The sequence below is a fragment of the Oncorhynchus gorbuscha genome, linkage group LG01 (assembly GCF_021184085.1).
Source record: "Oncorhynchus gorbuscha isolate QuinsamMale2020 ecotype Even-year linkage group LG01, OgorEven_v1.0, whole genome shotgun sequence".
NCBI lineage: Eukaryota > Metazoa > Chordata > Actinopteri > Salmoniformes > Salmonidae > Oncorhynchus > Oncorhynchus gorbuscha.
The window spans coordinates 13,954,655-13,974,670 of record NC_060173.1 but is presented as its reverse complement, the minus strand read 5'-3'; the positions used below and the strand labels follow the sequence as shown (position 1 = coordinate 13,974,670).

General features: G+C 44.9%; 2 protein-coding genes across 3 annotated transcripts in view; one reads left to right on the top strand and one right to left on the bottom strand.

Moving 5' to 3' along the window:
* lrrk2 (leucine-rich repeat kinase 2) overlaps nt 1-6,454 on the bottom strand; it is a 71,529-nt gene extending 65,075 nt beyond the window's left edge. Inside the window, 3 exon segments of the mRNA XM_046355980.1 lie at nt 4,492-4,601; nt 4,932-5,014; nt 5,721-6,454. Of these exon segments, the coding sequence (XP_046211936.1) occupies nt 4,492-4,601; nt 4,932-5,014; nt 5,721-5,859 (332 nt within the window). The 5' untranslated portion in view covers nt 5,860-6,454.
* Nucleotides 5,726-19,467, top strand: LOC124033420 (proton myo-inositol cotransporter-like). 2 transcript variants are annotated; one of them, XM_046345461.1, is made up of 11 exons: nt 5,726-5,795; nt 7,742-8,253; nt 8,463-8,622; nt 12,224-12,429; nt 14,014-14,122; nt 14,449-14,612; nt 15,783-15,903; nt 16,012-16,137; nt 16,284-16,402; nt 16,716-16,868; nt 17,153-19,467. In XM_046345461.1, exons 2-11 carry the CDS (start codon nt 7,770-7,772, stop codon nt 17,380-17,382), a joined length of 1,872 nt encoding a protein of 623 aa, XP_046201417.1. In that variant the 5' UTR covers nt 5,726-5,795; nt 7,742-7,769; the 3' UTR covers nt 17,383-19,467. The 2 variants fall into 2 exon arrangements, with proteins under 2 accessions (XP_046201417.1, XP_046201410.1); XM_046345454.1 differs by lacking the exon at nt 5,726-5,795 and adding an exon at nt 6,044-6,309.
* The last annotated feature ends 549 nt before the right edge of the window (nt 19,468-20,016 follow it).

Sequence of the window (20,016 nt, the reverse complement as noted above, 5' to 3'; positions counted from 1 at the left end):
TCTTAACAATAGGTTTCTTTTGCATTTGTGCCCTTTCAATTCCCTGTGTGGCTTTGGACTTCCTTCCTTGTGTTTCCTGTACAGACAGAATGTAACAACAAAACAAGGACAACTCCTCCTACCCACAAATACCCTCAATACCCTGAGTTAGCTGGATGAACACATACTGCAAGGACATACAGTGCATTCGGAAAGTATTCAGACCCCTTGACTTTTTCCACATTTTGTTACGTTACAGCCTTATTCTAAAATGGATTAAATCATGTTTTCCCCCTCATCAATCTCTACACAATATCCCATAATGACAATGCAGAAACCTTTTTACATTTGTTTTTATTTTTACATTTTTGCAAATGTATTAAAGACAAAAAACGGAAATATCACATATACTTAAGTATTCAGACCATTTACTCAGTACTTTGTTGAAGCATCCTTGGTAGCGATTACATCCTTGAGTCTACAAGCTTGGCACACCTGTATTTGAGGAGCTTCTCCCATTCTTCTCTGCAGATCCACTCAAGCTCTATCAGGTTGGAATGGGTGAGCATTGCTGCACAGCTATTTTCAGTTCTCTCCAGAGATGTTCAATCAGGTTCAAGTCCGGACTCTAGCTGGGCCACTCAAGGACATTCAGAGACTTGTCCCGAAGCCACCCCTGCGTTGTCTTGGCTGTGTGCTTAGGGTCATTGTCCTGTTGGAAGGTGAACATTCACCCTGTCTGAGGTTCTGAGCGCTCTGGAGCAGGTTTTCATCAAGGATCTCTCTGTACTTTGCTCCGTTCATCTTTCCCTTGATTCTGACTAGTCTCCCAGTCTCTGCTGCCGAAAAACATCACCACAGCATGATGCTGCCACCACTATGATTCACAGTAGGGATGGTGCCAGGTTTCCTCCAGATGTGACGCTTGGTATTCAGGCCAGTTCAATCTTTGTTTCATCAAACCAGAAAATGTTGTTTCTCATGGCCTGAGAGTCTTCAGGTACCTTTTGGCAAACTCCAAGCGGGCTGTCATGCGCTTTTAACTGAGTAGACGCTTCCGTCTGGCCACTCTACCATAAAGGCCTAATTGGTGGAATGCTGCAGAGATGGTTGTCCTTCTGGAAGGTTCTCCCATCTCCTCAGAGGAACTCTGGAGCTCTGTCAGTGACCATCGGGTTCTTGGTCACCTCCCTGACCAACACCCTTCTCCCCCGATTGCTCAGTTTGGCCGGGCGGCCAGCACAAGGAAGAGTCTTGGTGGTTCTAAACTTCTTCTATTTAAGAATGATGGAGACATTTGTTGGTACCCTTCCCCAGATCTTTGCCTCAACACAATCCTGTCTCGGAGCTGTAAAGACAATTCCTTCGACCTCAAGGCTTGGTCTTTGCTCTGACATTCACTGTCAACTGTGGGACCTTATATAGACAGGTGTGTGCCTTTCTAAATTATGTCACTGAATTTACCACAGGTGGACTCCAATCAAGTTGTAGACACATCTCAAGGATGATCAATGGAAACAGGATGCACCTGAGCTCAATTTAGAATCTCATAGCAAAGGGTCTGAATACTGATGTAAATAAGGTATTTCTGTTTTGTATTTTTAATAGATTTGCTCTGTCACGCCTTGGTCATTGTATCTTGTGTTTTTGTTATATGTTTGGGTAGGCCAGGGTGTAACATGGGTTTATATGTTGTATTTCGTATTGGGGTTTGTATTAATTGGGATACTGTGTATGATTAGGGGTGTGTCTAGTTAGGCTTGGCTGCCTGAGGCGATTCCCAATTGGAGTCAGGTGATTCTCGTTGTCTCGGATTGGGAACCGTATTTAGGTAGCCTGAGTGCGCGTTGTATTTTGTGGGTGATTGTACCTGTCTCTGTGTTAGTCACCAGATAGGCTTTAATTAGTTCACGTTCCGTTTGTTGTTTTCTTCTTCAGTTATTTCATGTACCGCATTTATCTTCATTAAAGTCATGAGTAACCTACACGCTGCATTTCGGTCTGACTCTCTTCATTCAACAGACGAACGACGATACAGAATCACCCACCACTCACAGACCGAGCAGCGTGTGAACTGGCAGGATCTGAAGGAGGACGTTTTGGACAGCAGAAGCATGGAGTATACTACGTGGGAAGAAATCGACAGGTGGGCGGCCGACCCAGAGCGAGTGCAGGAGCCCGCCTGGGATTCCCTACAGCAATGCGAGGAGGGCTACAGACATATGGAATCGAAAAGGAAAGCACGGCTATACAGAGCGAAAACCGAAGGTAACGGGGGAAAGCGCAGAGAGAGTGGCTGAGTCAGGAGTCAGACCTGAGCCTACTCTCCCTGTTCATTGTGAAGAGCAGCAATATGAGGACTTCTGGTCTTGGGAGATGATATTAGACGGAAAAGGACCCTGGGCGCAGCCGGGAGAATATCGCCGTCCCAAGGAGGAAATAGAAGCAGCTAAAGCGGAGAGGCGCAGGTATGAGGAAGCAGCAAGGCGACGCGGTTGGAAACCGGAAAGTCACCCCAAAAAATGTATTGGGGCGGGCTAGAGGGGAGAATAGTTATGCCAGGTAGGAGACCTGCGCATACTCCCTGTGCTCGCCGTTGGGCTAGAGAGACCGGGCAGGCACCGTGTTATGCTATGGAGCGCACTGTGTTTCCAGTGCGGGTGCAGAGCCAGCTGCGACACATACCAGCCCTTCCTATTGGCCGGGCTAGAGTGGGCATCGAGCCAGGTAAGCTTGGGCAGGCTCGGTGCTCAAGAGCTCCAGTGCGCCTGCACGGTCCGGTCTATCCAGAGCCACCTCTACACACCAGTCCTCCGGTAGCAGCTCCCCGCACCAGGCTTCCTGTGCGTGTCCTCGCGCCAGTACCACCAGTTCCAGCACCACGCACCAGGCCTCCAGTGCGCCTCGCCTGTTCAGCGCAGCCAGTGCTTTTCTCCCCTCCTGCGCTGCCGGAGTCTCCCGCCTGTTTAGCGCAGCCAGAGCCTTTCTCCTCTCCTGCACTGCCGGAGTCTCCCGTCTGTCCAGCGCCGCCAGTGCTCCCAGTCGGCCCAGAGCGTCCAGCGCGCCTCGCCTGTTTAGCGCAGCCAGAGCTTTTCTCCTCTCCTGCTCTGTTGGAGTCTCCCGCCAGTTTAGCGCAGCCAGAGCCTTTCTCCTCTCCTGCGCTGCCGGAGTCTCCTGTCTGTCCAGCGCCCCAGTGCTCCCAGTCTGCCCAGTGCTCCCAGTCTGCCCAGTGCTCCCAGTCTGCCCAGCGTCGCCAGTCGGTCCAGCGTCGCCAGTCTGCCAGGATCCACCAGAAGTGCCAGTCTGCCAGGATCCGCCAGAAGTGCCAGTCTGCCAAGATCTTCTAGATCGGCCAGACAACCTGAATCATCCAGTTCCACCAGCCAGCCAGGATTTACCGGAGCCTACTACCTGCCTTAGCTTCCTCTCAGTACTGAGCTTCTCTGTACCAGGCTGCCTCTCTGTACCGGGCTGCCCCTCTGTCCCGAGATGCCCCTCTGTCCCGAGATGCCCCTCTGTCCCGAGATGCCCCTCTGTCCCGAGATGCCCCTCTGTCCCGAGATGCCCCTCTGTCCCGAGATGCCCCTCTGTCCCGAGCTGCCCCTCTGTCCCGAGCTGCCCCTCGGTCCCGAGCTGCCCCTCGGTCCCGAGCTGCCCCTCGGTCCCGAGCTGCCCCTCTGTCCCGAGCTGCCCCTCAGTTATGTGGGGATCAGGGTGAGGACTATTAGGCCATGGTCGGCGGAGAAGGTGGATTACCCCAGGACGCGAAGGGGAGGAACTAGGACATTTATGGAGTGGGGTCCACGTCCCGAGCCAGAACCGCCACCATGGACAGACGCCCACCCGGACCCTCCCTATGCTCTTGAGGTGCGTCCCGGAGTCCGCACCTTAGGGGGGGGGGGGTTCTGTCACGCCTTGGTCATTGTATCTTGTGTTTTTGTTATATGTTTGGGTAGGCCAGGGTGTGACATGGGTTTATATGTTGTATTTCGTATTGGGGTTTGTATTAATTGGGATTGTGTATGATTAGGGGTGTGTCTAGTTAGGCTTGGCTGCCTGAGGCGATTCCCAATTGGAGTCAGGTGATTCTCGTTGTCTCGGATTGGGAACCGTATTTAGGTAGCCTGAGTGCGCGTTGTATTTTGTGGGTGATTGTACCTGTCTCTGTGTTAGTCACCAGATAGGCTGTAATTAGTTCACGTTCCGTTTGTTGTTTTCTTCTTCAGTTATTTCATGTACCGCATTTATCTTCATTAAAGTCATGAGTAACCTACACGCTGCATTTCGGTCTGACTCTCTTCATACAACAGACGAACGACGTTACATGCTCAAATAAAAAATAAAAAAAATCAGTTATTTCTTTGTCATTATGGGGTATTGTGTGTAGATTGATTGGGAAAATGTTTTATTTAATCCATTTTAGAATAAGGCTGTAACGTAACAAAATGTGTAAAAAGTCAATGGGTCTGAATACTTTCCGAAAGCACTGTAAGGGGGTCTTCCACTACTTACTGATGCACTCCAAGTACCTCCCAGTCTTTCCCTGCTCCCAGGGGCCTGACCAGTGAGTCCAAGGTGGAAGGACATATCTCCATCAGCCGACACAGCAACGACCATCCCACCTACAGGGAAAATAGATATTTGATAAATAAACTGTATACTGTATAAATAAAATCACTGGTAACACTTTACAAGACAGTGTACATATTCCTGTAAGTCTAGTCAAGTACAGTTTAAGTACAGCGTAACAACAAGTCATTAGAATATCTCACACTAGAGCTTGAATGTAAAGTGTGACCCTGACAGATGAGGTCATGTGACCCAAGCAGGTGTTTAGTCACACTCCTATCCAGGCCTTCTGTTTGATTTGTACTACAGTACAACTGTATTATATGTGTAAAGACAATAGCGCTCAGCTGGCTGATGATCAGTGAGTTGTGATAATGGGTTACCTGTTGCACCCCTCTGCTGTTGCTGTAAGTCGACAACACCACCATAAGAGGCACATGGACATCTTTATCCTCAAATAGCTCTGCTGCTGACAGGAAAGATTAGAGGAGAGACAGGGGAGAGGAGTGACAAGGGAGAGGAGAGAGAAAGGAGAGACAGGGGAGGAGAGACAGAGGAGAGGAGAGACAGAGGAGAGGAGAGACAGGGGAGAGGAGAGATAAGAGAAATAGTGGAGAGACGGGAGAGATAATAGAGACAGGGGAGAGGGGATTGAAAGGGGAGAGGAGTGACAAGGGAGAGGAGAGAGAAAGGAGAGACAGGGGAGGAGAGACAGAGGGGAGGAGAGACAGAGGAGAGGAGAGACAGGGGAGAGGAGAGATAAGAGAAATAGTGGAGAGAAGGGAGAGATAAGAGAGACAGGGGAGAGGAGAGAAAGTGTAGGAGAGACAGGAGAGGAGGAGAGGGACAGAAGAGACAGAAGAGAGGGACAGGAGAGGGACAGGAGAGGGAGAGGAGAGAGCAGAAGAGGTAATGACATGTTCTATCAGTTCAATAACGAGCTAATTTATATTTTTAACTGGGTGCAACTTCAACAATTGCCTGGCTTAGATAGATGAGAATAACAGAAGTCTGAAATTGACACTTTGTACATTTAAACATCTGTCCTACAGAAAGTACACTGCATAGAGATTAAACACAAATACACAATCAGTAGGAAACTATAAATTGGTATACATAATGGAAAATAGTATTAAATATTCTAGAAATAACTATAATGTATGGTTTATTACCACAGTCATCAGTGTGCGCCAGGAAAAGAAGGTCTTGGATGATCTGAACCAGGGTACTCAACTGCTTCCCCTCCTGTAGGTTTTTCAATCTCACTAATAGTTTTTTCAATCTTTCTTCCAGTTCTTCCTTGTTAACCATTGTATTTGATATGTTGTTCGATAAATGACGACTTTAAATGCATGTATCTATAGTTACAATCCTCCAAAAGCGACAGTGGACTACATGAAAAGCAACAACGTTGCACTGATACTGTCACTTGCAGCCATTGAAGACACACTAACAATGTAACTGAACGCATAGCATAATACGGCAGCGGACCCAAACTTAGAAGTTGTCGTACTAGTATTTCTGAAATTCCATTATTTTTTAATGTAGGCTGTGGAAGTTGTTTCGACTTAGGAATTCAAAGACGTTCCCCATGTAAGATACAGGCAGGCGTGACTCCTTCCCTCGCCAATCGTCAGATGAATCATGTGACGACTTCAGTAAAACTACCCGTTTGGTAGCATAGCCTAGAGCAGACAGCAGTGGAGTCAGCTGTTTGGCTACAGTCCAGAAAACTTGCTCCAAAGATTATCGTCCATAAAGGTAATATTTTCTTATAAACTGGTCGTTGTGTTATTCTGAAAGCACAGCTGTAGCCTACTTCCTTTTGGGAAAAACTCCAAAAGGCGTGTGATGAGTTTCAAACTTTCAACTGAGCATTTACAGTTCTTTGCATATTCACTGATAGATAAGCGACTAGGATAGGACTGGAAGCGGAGCTAGGCCAGTCTGTGCGGTCGTCACTAGTTACCACAGCCACAAAGTAGGCTATTTCTACAGTTTATCGTCTTACAATGTGATGTTAAACCTAACCACACTACTAAGGTTATGCCTAACATTAAATTAAGACCAGAAAGCAACAACAATTCCAGCATTTTTATGTTATAGACAATTTTGACTTTGTGGCTGTGGTAACTGTTGGAAATCACTGTCTGGGCGTTCCAATTGTTCTATGAATCAATGCGTAAAGCGCCATTCAACGAATCACTTTACGGCACACGACCAGTCACAAGGGTCGTAACTAGTTCCTCTATCTCGTAACTAGTTACCACAGCCATAAAGTAATAAACACCGCTTATTTCTACAATGTATATTTGTGAACGACCAAAAATCGAATGTTTTGTTGTCATGGATTTTTACGATTTAGCCCATTTTGACTTTGTGAGAATTTGCTCTAACAAAGATTTTGTTCTCGCGCTTTGTCAAGGGGCTTCCCTATCCAGAGGTGCGCACACGTAGATATCCCTGCGCACCATTATTGATCAGTGAGACGTGATCAATATGTATATAAAAAGCAGTCTGCTTTAAGTTCTGTAACAGAGGGTCTGCTGTGGGTCTATTGGACATTATGCTGCTGACTGTGCAGCTTAGGCATATGTTTAGCTGTTTAACTAGGCCTATCTTGAAAAGTTGATTCAGCTAATACTTGTTTGTGAGTTAATTTCCATTTTTGGATTTGTACATATAGTTTTATTTGGTATATTCGTCATCCATTCAGTATAATAGACATCCTGCACTCAGTCTCCCATCCGCTCACCTCCCTTACCCGTAATGGTCCGCTATTCTATATTTCATGTTTTTGGGGAAATAAGAAAACAGTAGCCTATACACCTATTTCTTATTTCCCTATATAATATTTTGTGGTTGGGGAAAATGCTCCAAGTTGTTAGGCATACACAGCAATACATTCCGGGTTAGAAATTAGGAATGTGGCTTGGAATGTTATAACGTTGTTATAAACATGTTTGACTTTTCATGTGCGTAATCAGAGCTGATTTTATTCTAGCGTCATACATACCCTTCACTCAGTGACCAACCAAAATGGCTATCCCCTCCCCTCCATTTCACGCGTAAATTACCCGAGTGAATGGTAATCAAAACGGAGTTACCTGTATAGCCAGCCTACTCATGTATCTATTTTTCTCTGCCCTGGTTGAACGTTTGTGAAGTTGTTTCTCTTTATGTCCCTCAACAGAAACGACAATTAATACAATGTGCGTAGTATGAGCAACCCCAGCCGCGTCATGAGGAAGAAAGTGACGGACGACAGAGAGCGGCGGAGTCTCATCAGAGCGCCGTCTGAATCGAGCACCAACAACCCTGGCGTCACCGTCACCTCTGCCGCCGGCGAACCGGAGCTGGCCACCGACCAGGATGTTACACCGGTATTCGTGTACGTCTTGGCGTTTTTTTCTGCCCTGGGTGGCTTCCTTTTTGGCTATGACACCGGGGTGGTCTCTGGGGCTATGCTTCTCCTGAAAAAAGAAATGCATTTGACCGCTCTATGGCAGGAGTTGTTGGTCTCCAGTACTGTGGGTGCAGCGGCGCTCTCTGCCCTGGCTGGCGGGACTCTGAATGGGCTCTTCGGGCGCAGGATCTGCATACTAATGGCCAGCTTCATTTTTACTGCTGGAGGAGTTGTGTTAGGTGCTGCTCCAAACAAGGAGGTTCTTCTTGTCGGAAGGATTACAGTTGGTTTGGGAATAGGTAAGGTTTGTTTATTTAGTTCAAACATTTACTGGACAAGTAGCCTAACAATAACCAAATTGAGAGCCATGACTGACTGAGCAGTTTCACATGTATGTGGTTGTTTTCCCAAGCCAGCCAATAGGATTATTTTGGAAGTCTTTACAAACACCTTTGTCTTCTGACAAAGACAAAAAACACATATAAAGACCCCCCCCCCCTCCTTTTAGGGATTGCCTCCATGACGGTTCCTGTTTACCTTGCGGAGGTCTCCCCACCACACCTGAGGGGTCAGCTGGTCACCACTTACACCCTCTTCATCACAGCCGGACAGTTTATTGCCAGTGTTGTGGACGGGGCCTTTACTTACCTGCACCACAATGGCTGGAGGTAAGTTTTTATCAGAGATAGGCCCTATTCTATTCTATATTGCCATGGATACTCAACTAGTAATACTAGAACGGGACGCTTCAGTTACAATAGCCTACAGTTCTCGGTTTAGTTAGATTTTTGGTTTAGTTAGCTTTGGAAGCTGCTTTGAGGTGTCTCTGCTAAATGCCTGAAGAAAAAAAAACACTGCATAATCTTTTGTTTTGCATCCATATTATATAGTAACCACAATATTGACATAACGATCCACTACCATCTATCTACAGTGAATGGAATAGAAACAGGCCGTAATGTAAATTCTTAGGCACAACAACTACCCAGCTTACAGCCCAAGGAGCGATGAGTATTTTAACACCCCAGTCACTCCAGGGACTTCAGCTTCCATTTCGAACTTCTCCTTGCATGTGTGGAAGAACGGAAGATGGTTCTAATATCAAAATTCCAAATTTATTGGTCACGTATGGTATTGCGGGTGTAGCGAAATGCTTGTGTTCCTAGCTCCAACAGTGCAGTAGTATCTAACAATTAACATCAATACACACAAATCTAAAATAATGGAATTAAGAAATATATAAATATTAAGACGAGCAATGTTGGAGTGGCATAAACTAAAATACAGTAGGATAGAATACAGTATATACATATTAAATGAGTATGTAAAACATTATTAAATTGACTAGTGTTCCATTATTAAAGTGGCCAGTGATTCCATGTCTATGTATATAGGGCAGCAGCCTCTAAGGTGCAGGGTTGAGTAAACGGGTGGTAGCTGGCTACTGATGGCTATTTAACAGTCTGATGGGCTTGAGATAGAAGCTGTTTTTCAGTCTCTCTCTCCCAGCTTTTATCCACCTGTACTGACCTCACTTCTGGATGATAGTAGGGTGAACAGGCCGTGGCTTGGGTGGTTGATGCCCTTGATGATCTTTTTGGCCTTCCTGTGACATCAGGTGCTGTAGGTGTCCTGGAGGGCAGGCAATGTGCACAGTGATGCATTGTGCAGACCGCACCACCCTCTGGAGAGCCCTGCGGTTGTTGGTGGTGCAGTTGCCATACCAGGCGGTGATACAGCCTGACAGGATGCTCTCAATTGTGCATCTGTAAAAGTTTGTGAGGGTCTTAGGGGCCAAGCTGAATTTCTTCAGCCTCCTTCACCACACTGTCTGTGTGGGTGAACCATTTCAGATTGTTAGTGACGTGTACGCAGAGGAACTTGAAACTTTTCACCTTCTCCACTGCGGTCCCATCGATGTGGATAGGGGCGTGCTCCCTCTGCTGTTTCCTGAAGTCCACGATTAGCACCTTTGTTTTGTTGACGTTGAGGGAGAGGTTATTTTCCTGGCACCACTCCACCAGGGCCCTCATCTCCTCCCTGTAGGCTGTCTCATCATTGTTGGGAATCAGGCTTACTACTGTTGTGTCGTCTGCAAACTCGATGATTGAGTTGGAGGCCTGCGTGTTCACGCAGTCATGGGTGAGCAGGGAGTACAGAAGGGGGCTCAGTACGCACCCTTGTGTGGCCCCTATGTTGAGGATCAGTGAAGCGGAGGTGTTGTTTCCTACCTTCACCACCTGGAGGAGGCCGGTCAGGAAGTCCAGGACCCAGTTGCACAGGGCGGGGTTCAGACCCAGGGCCCTGAGCTTAATGATGAGCTTGGAGGGTACTATGGTGTTGAAGGCTAAGCTATAGTCAATGAACAGCATTCTTACATAGGTATTCTTATCCCATCTGGTATGTCCAGATGGGATAGGGCAGTGTGCAGTGCGATGGCATTGTCTGCGGATCTATTGGGGCGGTAAGAAAATTGAAGAGGGTCTAGGCAGGGTGTCATGATCCTTAACTAGCCTCTCAAAGCACTTCATAATGACAGAAGTGAGTGCTATGGTGCTATAGTCATTTAGTTCAGTTACCTTTGCTTTCTTAGGTACTGGAACAATGGTGGACATATTGAAGCAAGTGGGGACAGAAGACTGGGATATTGAGAGGTTGAATATGTCCGTAAAGACTCCAACCAGCTGGTCTGCGCATGCTCTGAGGACGTGGCTAGGAATGCTGTCTGATATCACCAGATTTGTCTATGAACATGATGCAACTTCCATGGTGTTTTCTCACCTTTACTGGAGACTCTGTAATGGATACATCAGCTCATAGTATTTTGAGTGAGATGATGAAAATATACATTGTTGATAAATGTTTGTTTTTTAATATATATAAAAAAAGCCAAAATACACACCAATATGTTCAAACAAAAGCAGCAGGTAAAACATACCTGCAGTCAACTTGTGCAATACGTTAGGAGATAAAGCAGATCTCGTTCTTCATTTCACCTGTCTCATTATTTTTCATTATGAAGCATATTGGTAGTCTCCAGTCACATGTTGTTTGTTTACAAGCACACAACCATGAGAGACAGGAGCCTCAAATAAAATGTTAATCGTCATATTCTTCGTAAAACATCAGGTGTGGACTAACAGTGAAATGCTTACTTACAGGCTCTTCTCAACAATGCAGAGAGAAAGTAATAATAGATACATAATGAATAACAATAACTTTGATATATACAAGTTTAGGCTCTTCCGTCATGGTTTTGGTTGAACATCTTGGTGTATATTTTGGCTGGGTTTTCTTTTTTCCATTTCTCAAATGTGCCATATTTAGAAACTGGAGGAAGCATTTGGCAGTGGGTAGAGAGAAGATACAGTGGCTAGAGAGAAGAGGCAGTGGCTAGAGAGAAGAGGCAGTGGCTAGAGAGAAGAGGCAGTGGCTAGAGAGAAGAGGCAGTGGCTAGAGAGAAGAGGCAGTGGCTAGAGAGAAGATACAGTGGCTAGAGAGAAGATACAGTGGCTAGAGAGAAGATACAGTGGCAGATACAGTGGCTAGAGAGAAAGAGTGGCTAGAGAGAAGAGGCAGTGTGGCTAGAGAGAAGAGGCAGTGGGTAGAGAGAAGAGGCTAGAGAGAAGAGGCAGTGGCTAGAGAGAAGTACAGTGGCTAGAGAGAAGAGGCAGTGGCTAGAGAGAAGAGGCAGTGGCTAGAAGAGGCAGTGGCTAGAGAGAAGAGGCAGTGGCTAGAGAGAAGAGGCAGTGGCTAGAGAGAAGAGGCAGTGGCTAGAGAGAAGAGGCAGTGGCTAGAGAGAAGAGGCAGTGGCTAGAGAGAAGAGGCAGTGGCTAGAGAGAAGAGGCAGTGGCTAGAGAGAAGAGGCAGTGGCTAGAGAGAAGAGGCAGTGGCTAGAGAGAAGAGGCAGTGGCTAGAGAGAAGAGGCAGTGGCTAGAGAGAAGAGGCAGTGGCTAGAGAGAAGAAGAAAATTGGTGTGGATTTTAAATGTGTGAGAAACAACTTGACCTCATCCAGAATTCCTGTTTTGTCTTTGACTGTCCTTGACAACTAAACAATTTTTTTATATGTGAATCAGTCTGGGATAAAATACTGGTGTTTGGCCAAGATTGGAGCCTGTTCTTGTGTGAAATTAAAATGTTCATTTCCAAAAGCAAACCATCAGGAACTTAAAACAGCTCTGTGGAACTGAATTTGATACCCCCCCCCCTCCCCATGTGTGTGTGTCTCTCTCACTCCCTATCTGTCTCTCTGTTTGTCTGTCTGTAGGTACATGTTGGGTCTGTCCATTGTCCCTGCGGTGCTCCAGTTCTTTGGTTTCCTATTCCTGCCAGAGAGTCCCCGCTGGCTCCTTCAGAAGGGCCTTACCCAGCAGGCCAGGCAGGTGCTCAGCAGGATCCGCGGGGGTCAGAACATTGAAAAGGAGTATGACAGCATGAGGACCAACATCGAGGATGAGGAGAAGGATGCAGGAGGTGACACATAGAAGTGCACACACACACACATACGTTTACGCATGAATTTCGGACACAGACACACACACTAGCCATGGCACATCCAGATGATCTGAAACAGCGACCCATAGACTCACAGTACCAGTCAAATGTTTGGACACACCTACTCATTCAAGGGTTTTTCTTTATTTTTACTACTCTTGCACACTTTTAGCATTCTCTCAACCAGCTTCATCTGGAATGCTTTTCCAACAGTCTTGAATGAGTTCCCACATATAATGAGCTCTTGTTGGCTGCTTTTCCTTCACTCTTTGGTCCAACTCATCCCAAACCATCTCAATTGGGTTGAGGTCGGGTGATTGTGGAGGTCAGGTCATCTGATGCAGCACTCCATCACTCTCATTCTTGGTCAAATAGCCCTTACATAGCCTGGAGGTGTGTTTTAGGAAATTTTCCTGTTGAAAAACAAATGATAGTCCCACTAAGAGCATACCAGATGGGATGGCATATCTCTTCAGAATGCTGTGGTAACCATGCTGGTTAAGTGTGCCTTGAATTCTAAATAAATGGCTACTTTAAAGAGTCCCAAATATAAAATATATTTTGATTTATTTAACACTTCTTTGGTTAATACATGACTCTATTATTTAATAGTTTTGATGTCTTCACTATTGTTCTACAAGGTAGAAAATAGTAAAAATAAAGAAAAACCTTGTAATGAGTGGGTGTGTCCAAACTTTTGACTGGCACTGTATATATATATATATATATATAAGGAAGAGAGAAGTTTGAGGAGTGAGGGTGTTCACTTTATTTTACAGTACAAGGGGAGGGTCATGTGAAAAATGTTTGAACTTTGGGGAGGGGGTGCAGTTTTCATAATGACACCTTGAGTTGGACCAGACCTTCCCCCAGTAAATGTTGATTTGTTCCTAAGTTTGTTTGCATTTACACATTTGTTCTTTTGACCAATCACATCATCTTTTTCAGTGCTGATCTGATTGGTCAAAAGAATGAGAGCCTAAGCCTCTCAATGTGTGTTCTTGGTTCAGAGGCAACTCTTTGTTTTTCTTTGGCTGCCTTTACACATGCAGCCCGATTCTGATCTTTGTTTCACTAATTGGTATTTTGACCAATCAGATCAGCTCTGAAAAGTATCTGATGTGAAAAGATCTAATTTGATTAGTGGAAAAAATATCAGAATTTGGCAGCCTGTGTAAACGTAGCCTTTGTTGTATAAGTTAATTTGATTCTTGAAGCATTTCATATCAGTTTTATGCACATAACTTAGGCTGCATTTACACAGGAAGCCCAATTCTGGTCTTTTTTCCACTAATTGGTCTTTTGACCAATCACATCAGGTCAAAAGACCAATTAGTGCATAAAGATCAGAATTTAGCTGCCTGTGTAAATGCAGCCATAGAACACACATATTTCTCAAATAGGTCTCACCAATTGGGCCTTTCTCCAATTTAGCAGGTTAATTCATCATATAATGCATTCTCTTGGAAACTAAAACATTTGGTGCTATAGACCCTAAAATGTATAATGCAGCTGTTTTTAAATGTTCATAAAAGTGTTACCAAATTTCCCTCTGTCCACCAGGTGGCCTAGTATTGTGGCGTATGCTGACTCGCCCTCCCACCCGCAGAGCCCTGATCGTAGGCTGCGGCCTGCAGATGTTCCAACAGCTCTCTGGGATCAACACTGTCATGTAGGTGTTTTCCTTCATCAGAAATCATTGTGTTTATCTATGGCCGCATCTCATTCATCTAAAGTGGTCTCATCGTCCTGTCTACCTGCCAGTCACTCTCTTCCCTACGGTATGCTTCACAGGAGGTTGGTGACACCTTAATTGGGGAGGATGGGCTCGTGGTAATGGCTGAAGTAGAATGGTATCAAATACATCAAACGCATGGTTTCCAGGTGTTTGATGCCATTCCATATGCTCCGTTGTTATGAGCCGTCCTCCCCTCAGCAGCCTCCTATGGTCTGCTTATCCTCCGTGTTCATGCCTTCTCCTTCTGTTGTCCCTATCAGGTACTACAGCGCCACCATCCTACAGATGGCGGGAGTGAGGGACGACAAGCAGGCCATCTGGTTGGCTTCCGCCACCGCCGCCACCAACTTCCTGTTCACCCTGGTGGGGGTGTGGCTTGTGGAAAGAGTCGGACGCAGGAAGCTTACGCTGGGGAGCTTAATGGGTGTGTGTATGTGTGTGGGGATATTCACATTTTATCCCAAGGGGCAGTTAGATATGGTTCTTAATAAGCTTGGGCTCCTGAGTGGCGCAGTGATCTAAGGCACTGCATCTCAGTGCTAGAGGCGTCACTACAGACCTTGGTTCAATTCTAGGCTGTATCCCAACCGGCTGTGATTGGGAGTTCCTAAGGGGGGGTGCACAATTGGCCCAGCGTCGTTGGGGTTCGGCCTGCGTAGGCCGTCATTGTAAATAAGAATTTGTTCTTATCTAACTTGCCGAGTTAAATAAATACAAATTTGAATATCCAGAATGTCATACCTTGATTTTCCAAGAAGCTAACCACTTAGCTAGCTAGATAACTAGCTATTAAGTTAGCAAACCAAATGCACAACTGCAGAGCATTTAGCATATTTTAAACAGTTAACTTAACAGTTATAAGATATCTAGCTGGCAAACATTTAGTTGTGAAATCCATAGATCACCTGGTGCATGCTGCAGTGACTGACTTACAGAAATTCCTAGTTATATACAGTGCCTTGCGAAAGTATTCGGCCCCCTTGAACTTTGCGACCTTTTGCCACATTTCAGGCTTCAAACATAAAGATATAAAACTGTATTTTTTTGTGAAGAATCAACAACAAGTGGGACACAATCATGAAGTGGAACGACATTTATTGTATATTTCAAACTTTTTTAACAAATCAAAAACTGAAAAATTGGGCGTGCAAAATTATTCAGCCCCTTTACTTTCAGTTTTACTTTAATTTATTTATCTCTGCGTTGTTGGGAAGGGCCTGTAAGTAAGCATTCCCCTGTTAGTCCACACCTGTTGTTTACGAAACGTGACAAATACAATTGAATCGTTGTGTGCTTGTAAATGTAAGTGGGAACTAGCGGTAAGCTTAACAGGTGAAATGAAGAACGCATTCTGCTTTATCGCTTAACGTATTGCACAAGTTGACTGCTGGTATTTACTTCAAAAGTAGCTACAAATATTCAAGTGTATTTAAAAAACAAAAAATTGTTTCAACTGTATTGACGGTATTGAAAAACCATCCCGTGGCAATTTCCAAATACCCCGGCATACGGTATACCGCCTAGTTTTTAACTTAAAACGTAAAAATGTGCTTTGCATTAAGTCAGAAGACTTCTTAATTTCTCTGTCTTCTAGGTACTGCTTTGAGTCTGACGGTCTTGGCTATAGGGTTCCTGTTATCGGCCCAGCACTCCCCTGCAGTCACTCTCCACCCCACTGACACCTCTTTCAACTCCACCTCCTGCACACTATATGGGTGAGACTGGGTTTGACTTGTATTACCTAATACTGTATAAGGCTTGAGATTTTTTTCCTGTCCCCACCACAATAGAGTGAAAGGTGTCACACTGTTAACTGTCCCCAGGTCCTGTCAGCCCTGCATGTTGGATCCTGACTGTGGGTTCTGTTACCGTGAGAACGGTTCCACTGTATACAACTCTTCCTGCATACCTGTCAATAAAACATCGACCGATGAAGCCGCCTGGGGCAGGTTAGGGATTTGTGTGTGTGTGTGTGACTCTGTTACTTCTTGCCTGTCTGTCAGTCTGTCTGTCTCTGAAGCTGGAGATGGCTTTATTTCTGCTGTATCTGAGTTCTGTTTAGCCACATTATCTGATGTGTTTTGGCTATGTACAGGTGTTCCAATCCCAGCCAGGTCAGTGATGGGTCTCTCTGGGCCTATAACTACTGCCCCACTTCCTACTCCTGGATAGTGCTGCTTGGGCTCATTCTCTACCTGGCTTTCTTTGCTCCAGGTGAGAACAACACCCTTTCTCCCTCCCTCCCTCACTCACACACACACACACACACACACACACACACACACACACACACACACACACACACACACACACACACACACACACACACACACACACACACACACACACACACACACGCAAAGTTCAAAAAGTTGTATATTTTCCCACCTGGAGGGTTTCATATCAGTTTGAAGTGTTCTTCATAGTACAGTATATACTGCTTACAGTTTTTGAAATATAAATCTATAACTCTTTTCTGTCTGTGTCCTCATCTCTATCCGTGCCTGTCTGTGTGTCTGTGCTGTAGGTATGGGGCCCATGCCGTGGACAGTGAACAGTGAGATCTACCCTCTGTGGGCCAGGAGCACTGGGAACGCCTGTTCAGCCGGAGTCAACTGGATCTGTAACGTCCTGGTGTCACTCACCTTCCTCCACGTCGCTGAGTACCTCACCTACTATGGTGCTGCTCCTCTACATAGATACTGTCTAATTGTGATGGGTGTTAAAAAGCTATAACTGAGAACCTACTGCCTGTCTGACTGATAAACTGACTGATGATTTGAATGACTGCCTGACTGAACTGGATTAGGGGTTGTAAATGCATAGTTCACTACACTAAATGCATAGTTCACTACACTAAATGCATAGTTCACTACACTAAATGCATAGTTCACTACACTAAATGTTTCAACCTCTTCTCCTTCAAGCTAACCGGTGTCTCCATTTCTCTCTTCCTCCCTCCAGGTGCATTCTTCCTCTACTCAGGCCTGAGTGTTCTGGGGCTGCTGTTTGTGATGGGCTGTCTGCCAGAGACCCAGGGTCGCAGGCTGGAGGAGATGGAGGCCCTGTTCTCTGGAAACCTCTGCTCCTGCAGTGCGTCTGACGGGGATGGGGACGGATCCAGAAACATCCTGTACAACAGGGTAAAAGGGAGTGACATCCTCTCAGACAATGATGCCTCGGACATGGAGTAGACGTGGCGCGTCAAGGAACCTCTCTCTCTCACACCTTCATGTCTTTTGATTGGTGGATTTACAGGCAGTGGTGTTAAACTCACTTGACTGGGCCTTTAGCATATAGCAGCTCTCCTAACTGGCTGGTGGACGAGACTTCAACTCTCCTAACTGGCTGGTGGACGAGACTTCAACTCTCCTAACTGGCTGGTGGACGAGACTTCAACTCTCCTAACTGGCTGGTGGACGAGACTTCAACTCTCCTAACTGACTGGTGGACGAGACAAATTTTCTATGCATTTGTTTCTGTCCATGGATTTGGTCATTTCTTTAGCTCCAGTAGTAGTAAGGTGGTACTATCTGGAGATGTGTGGCTTCTCAGCCAGGACCAACGTTTTTTAATTTTTTTATTGGCACACTAGCCTTAATTTGTTTGAATATGTTGATGACATTACTATATTTGCTACAGATTGCACATTGATAAACCTAATGAAATTAACCTTTCCTTTCAGAAGTTTCGGGATTCTTTTTTTGCCTTGCATTCAAATCAATCAAAGTGCACATGATCAAATGCAGTCCTGTGGTGTTCCACGTGCTTGTTTTGGTGGATTATCATGTCTGCTTGTCTGGGTGGATTATTACGTCTGCTTGTTTTGGTGGATTATCATGTCTGCTTGTTTTGGTGGATTATCATGTCTGCTTGTTTTGGTGGATTATCATGTCTGCTTGTCTGGGTGGATTATTACGTCTGCTTGTTTTGGTGGATTATCATGTCTGCTTGTTTTGGTGGATTATCATGTCTGCTTGTCTTGGTGGATTATCATGTCTGCTTGTCTGGGCGGATTATCATGTCTGCTTGTTTTGGTGGATTATCATGTCTGCTTGTCATGGTGGATTATCATGTCTGCTTGTTTTGGTGGATTATCGTGTCTGCTTGTCTGGGTGGATTATCATGTCTGCTTGTCTGGGTGGATTATCATGTCTGCTTGTCTGGGTGGATTATCATGTCTGCTTGTCTGGGTGGATTATCATGTCTGCTTGTCTGGGTGGATTATCATGTCTGCTTGTCTGGGTGGATTATCATGTCTGCTTGTCTTGGTGGATTATCATGTCTGCTTGTCTTGGTGGATTATCATGTCTGCTTGTCTGGGTGGATTATCATGTCTGCTTGTCTGGGTGGATTATCATGTCTGCTTGTTTTGGTGGATTATCATGTCTGCTTGTTTTGGTGGATTATTACGTCTTGGTGGATTATCATGTCTGCTTGTTTTGGTGGATTATCATGTCTGCTTGTCTTGGTGGATTATTACATCTTGGTGGATTATCATGTCTGCTTGTTTTGGTGGATTATCATGTCTGCTTGTTTTGGTGGATTATTATGTCTGCTTGTCTTGGTGGATTATTACGTCTGCTTGTTTTGGTGGATTATTATGTCTGCTTGTCTTGGTGGATTATCATGTCTGCTTGTTTTGGTGGATTATCATGTCTGCTTGTTTTGGTGGATTATCATGTCTGCTTGTCTTGGTGGATTATTATGTCTGCTTGTCTTGGTGGATTATCATGTCTGCTTGTCTTGGTGGATTATCATGTCTGCTTGTTTTGGTGGATTATTATGTCTGCTTGTCTTGGTGGATTATCATGTCTGCTTGTTTTGGTGGATTATTATGTCTGCTTGTCTTGGTGGATTATTACGTCTTGGTGGATTATCATGTCTGCTTGTCTTGGTGGATTATTATGTCTGCTTGTCTTGGTGGATTATTACGTTTTGGTGGATTATTATGTCTGCTTGTCTTGGTGGATTATCATGTCTGCTTGTCTTGGTGGATTATTATGTCTGCTTGTCTTGGTGGATTATTACGTCTTGGTGGATTATCATGTCTGCTTGTCTTGGTGGATTATTATGTCTGCTTGTCTTGGTGGATTATTACGTTTTGGTGGATTATTACGTTTTGGTGGATTATTACGTTTTGGTGGATTATTATGTCTGCTTGTCTTGGTGGATTATTACGTTTTGGTGGATTATTATGTCTGCTTGTTTCATACCTACTGTATTTATACAAATTAAAGCCTACATGCATTTTTTTGCAGGTTGGCATGGCAAGTGTTTCCCAGTCAAATTGAATAGAAAGTGAAATATTCTGTAGTTAATTAACTTTAATTTAAAGGGAAATCATTTAACTAGGCAAGTCAGTTAAGAACGATTTCTTATTTACAATGACGGCCTAGGAACAGTTGGTTAACTGCCTTGTTCAGGGGTAGAATGACAGATTTTTACCTTGTCAGCTCTTGTATTTGATCTAGCAACCTTTTGGTTATTGGTCCAATGCTCTAACCACTAGGCTACGTGCTTTGTGTATAAAGCAAATTAGAAGCATTGCTGTATATAATTCATTTATGCTATGAAATTGTTGATAGATACTATTTGTTGGTCGAAAAAAAAACATAGTTTTTTCCTATCTTCAGCATTTTTCCCAGCACCATGTTCATTCAGTAGTTTACAGTATTTCCACATACTTGACATTGTGTGCTCTGTTCAAGCTCTATAGTGGGTTGTGTTGACTGATAGGTGAATGCTTGGTGATAGTCAGACCAGCTCTTGAGTGGTGCAGCGGCCTAAGGCATTGCATCTCACTGCAAGAGGCATCACTATAGTAC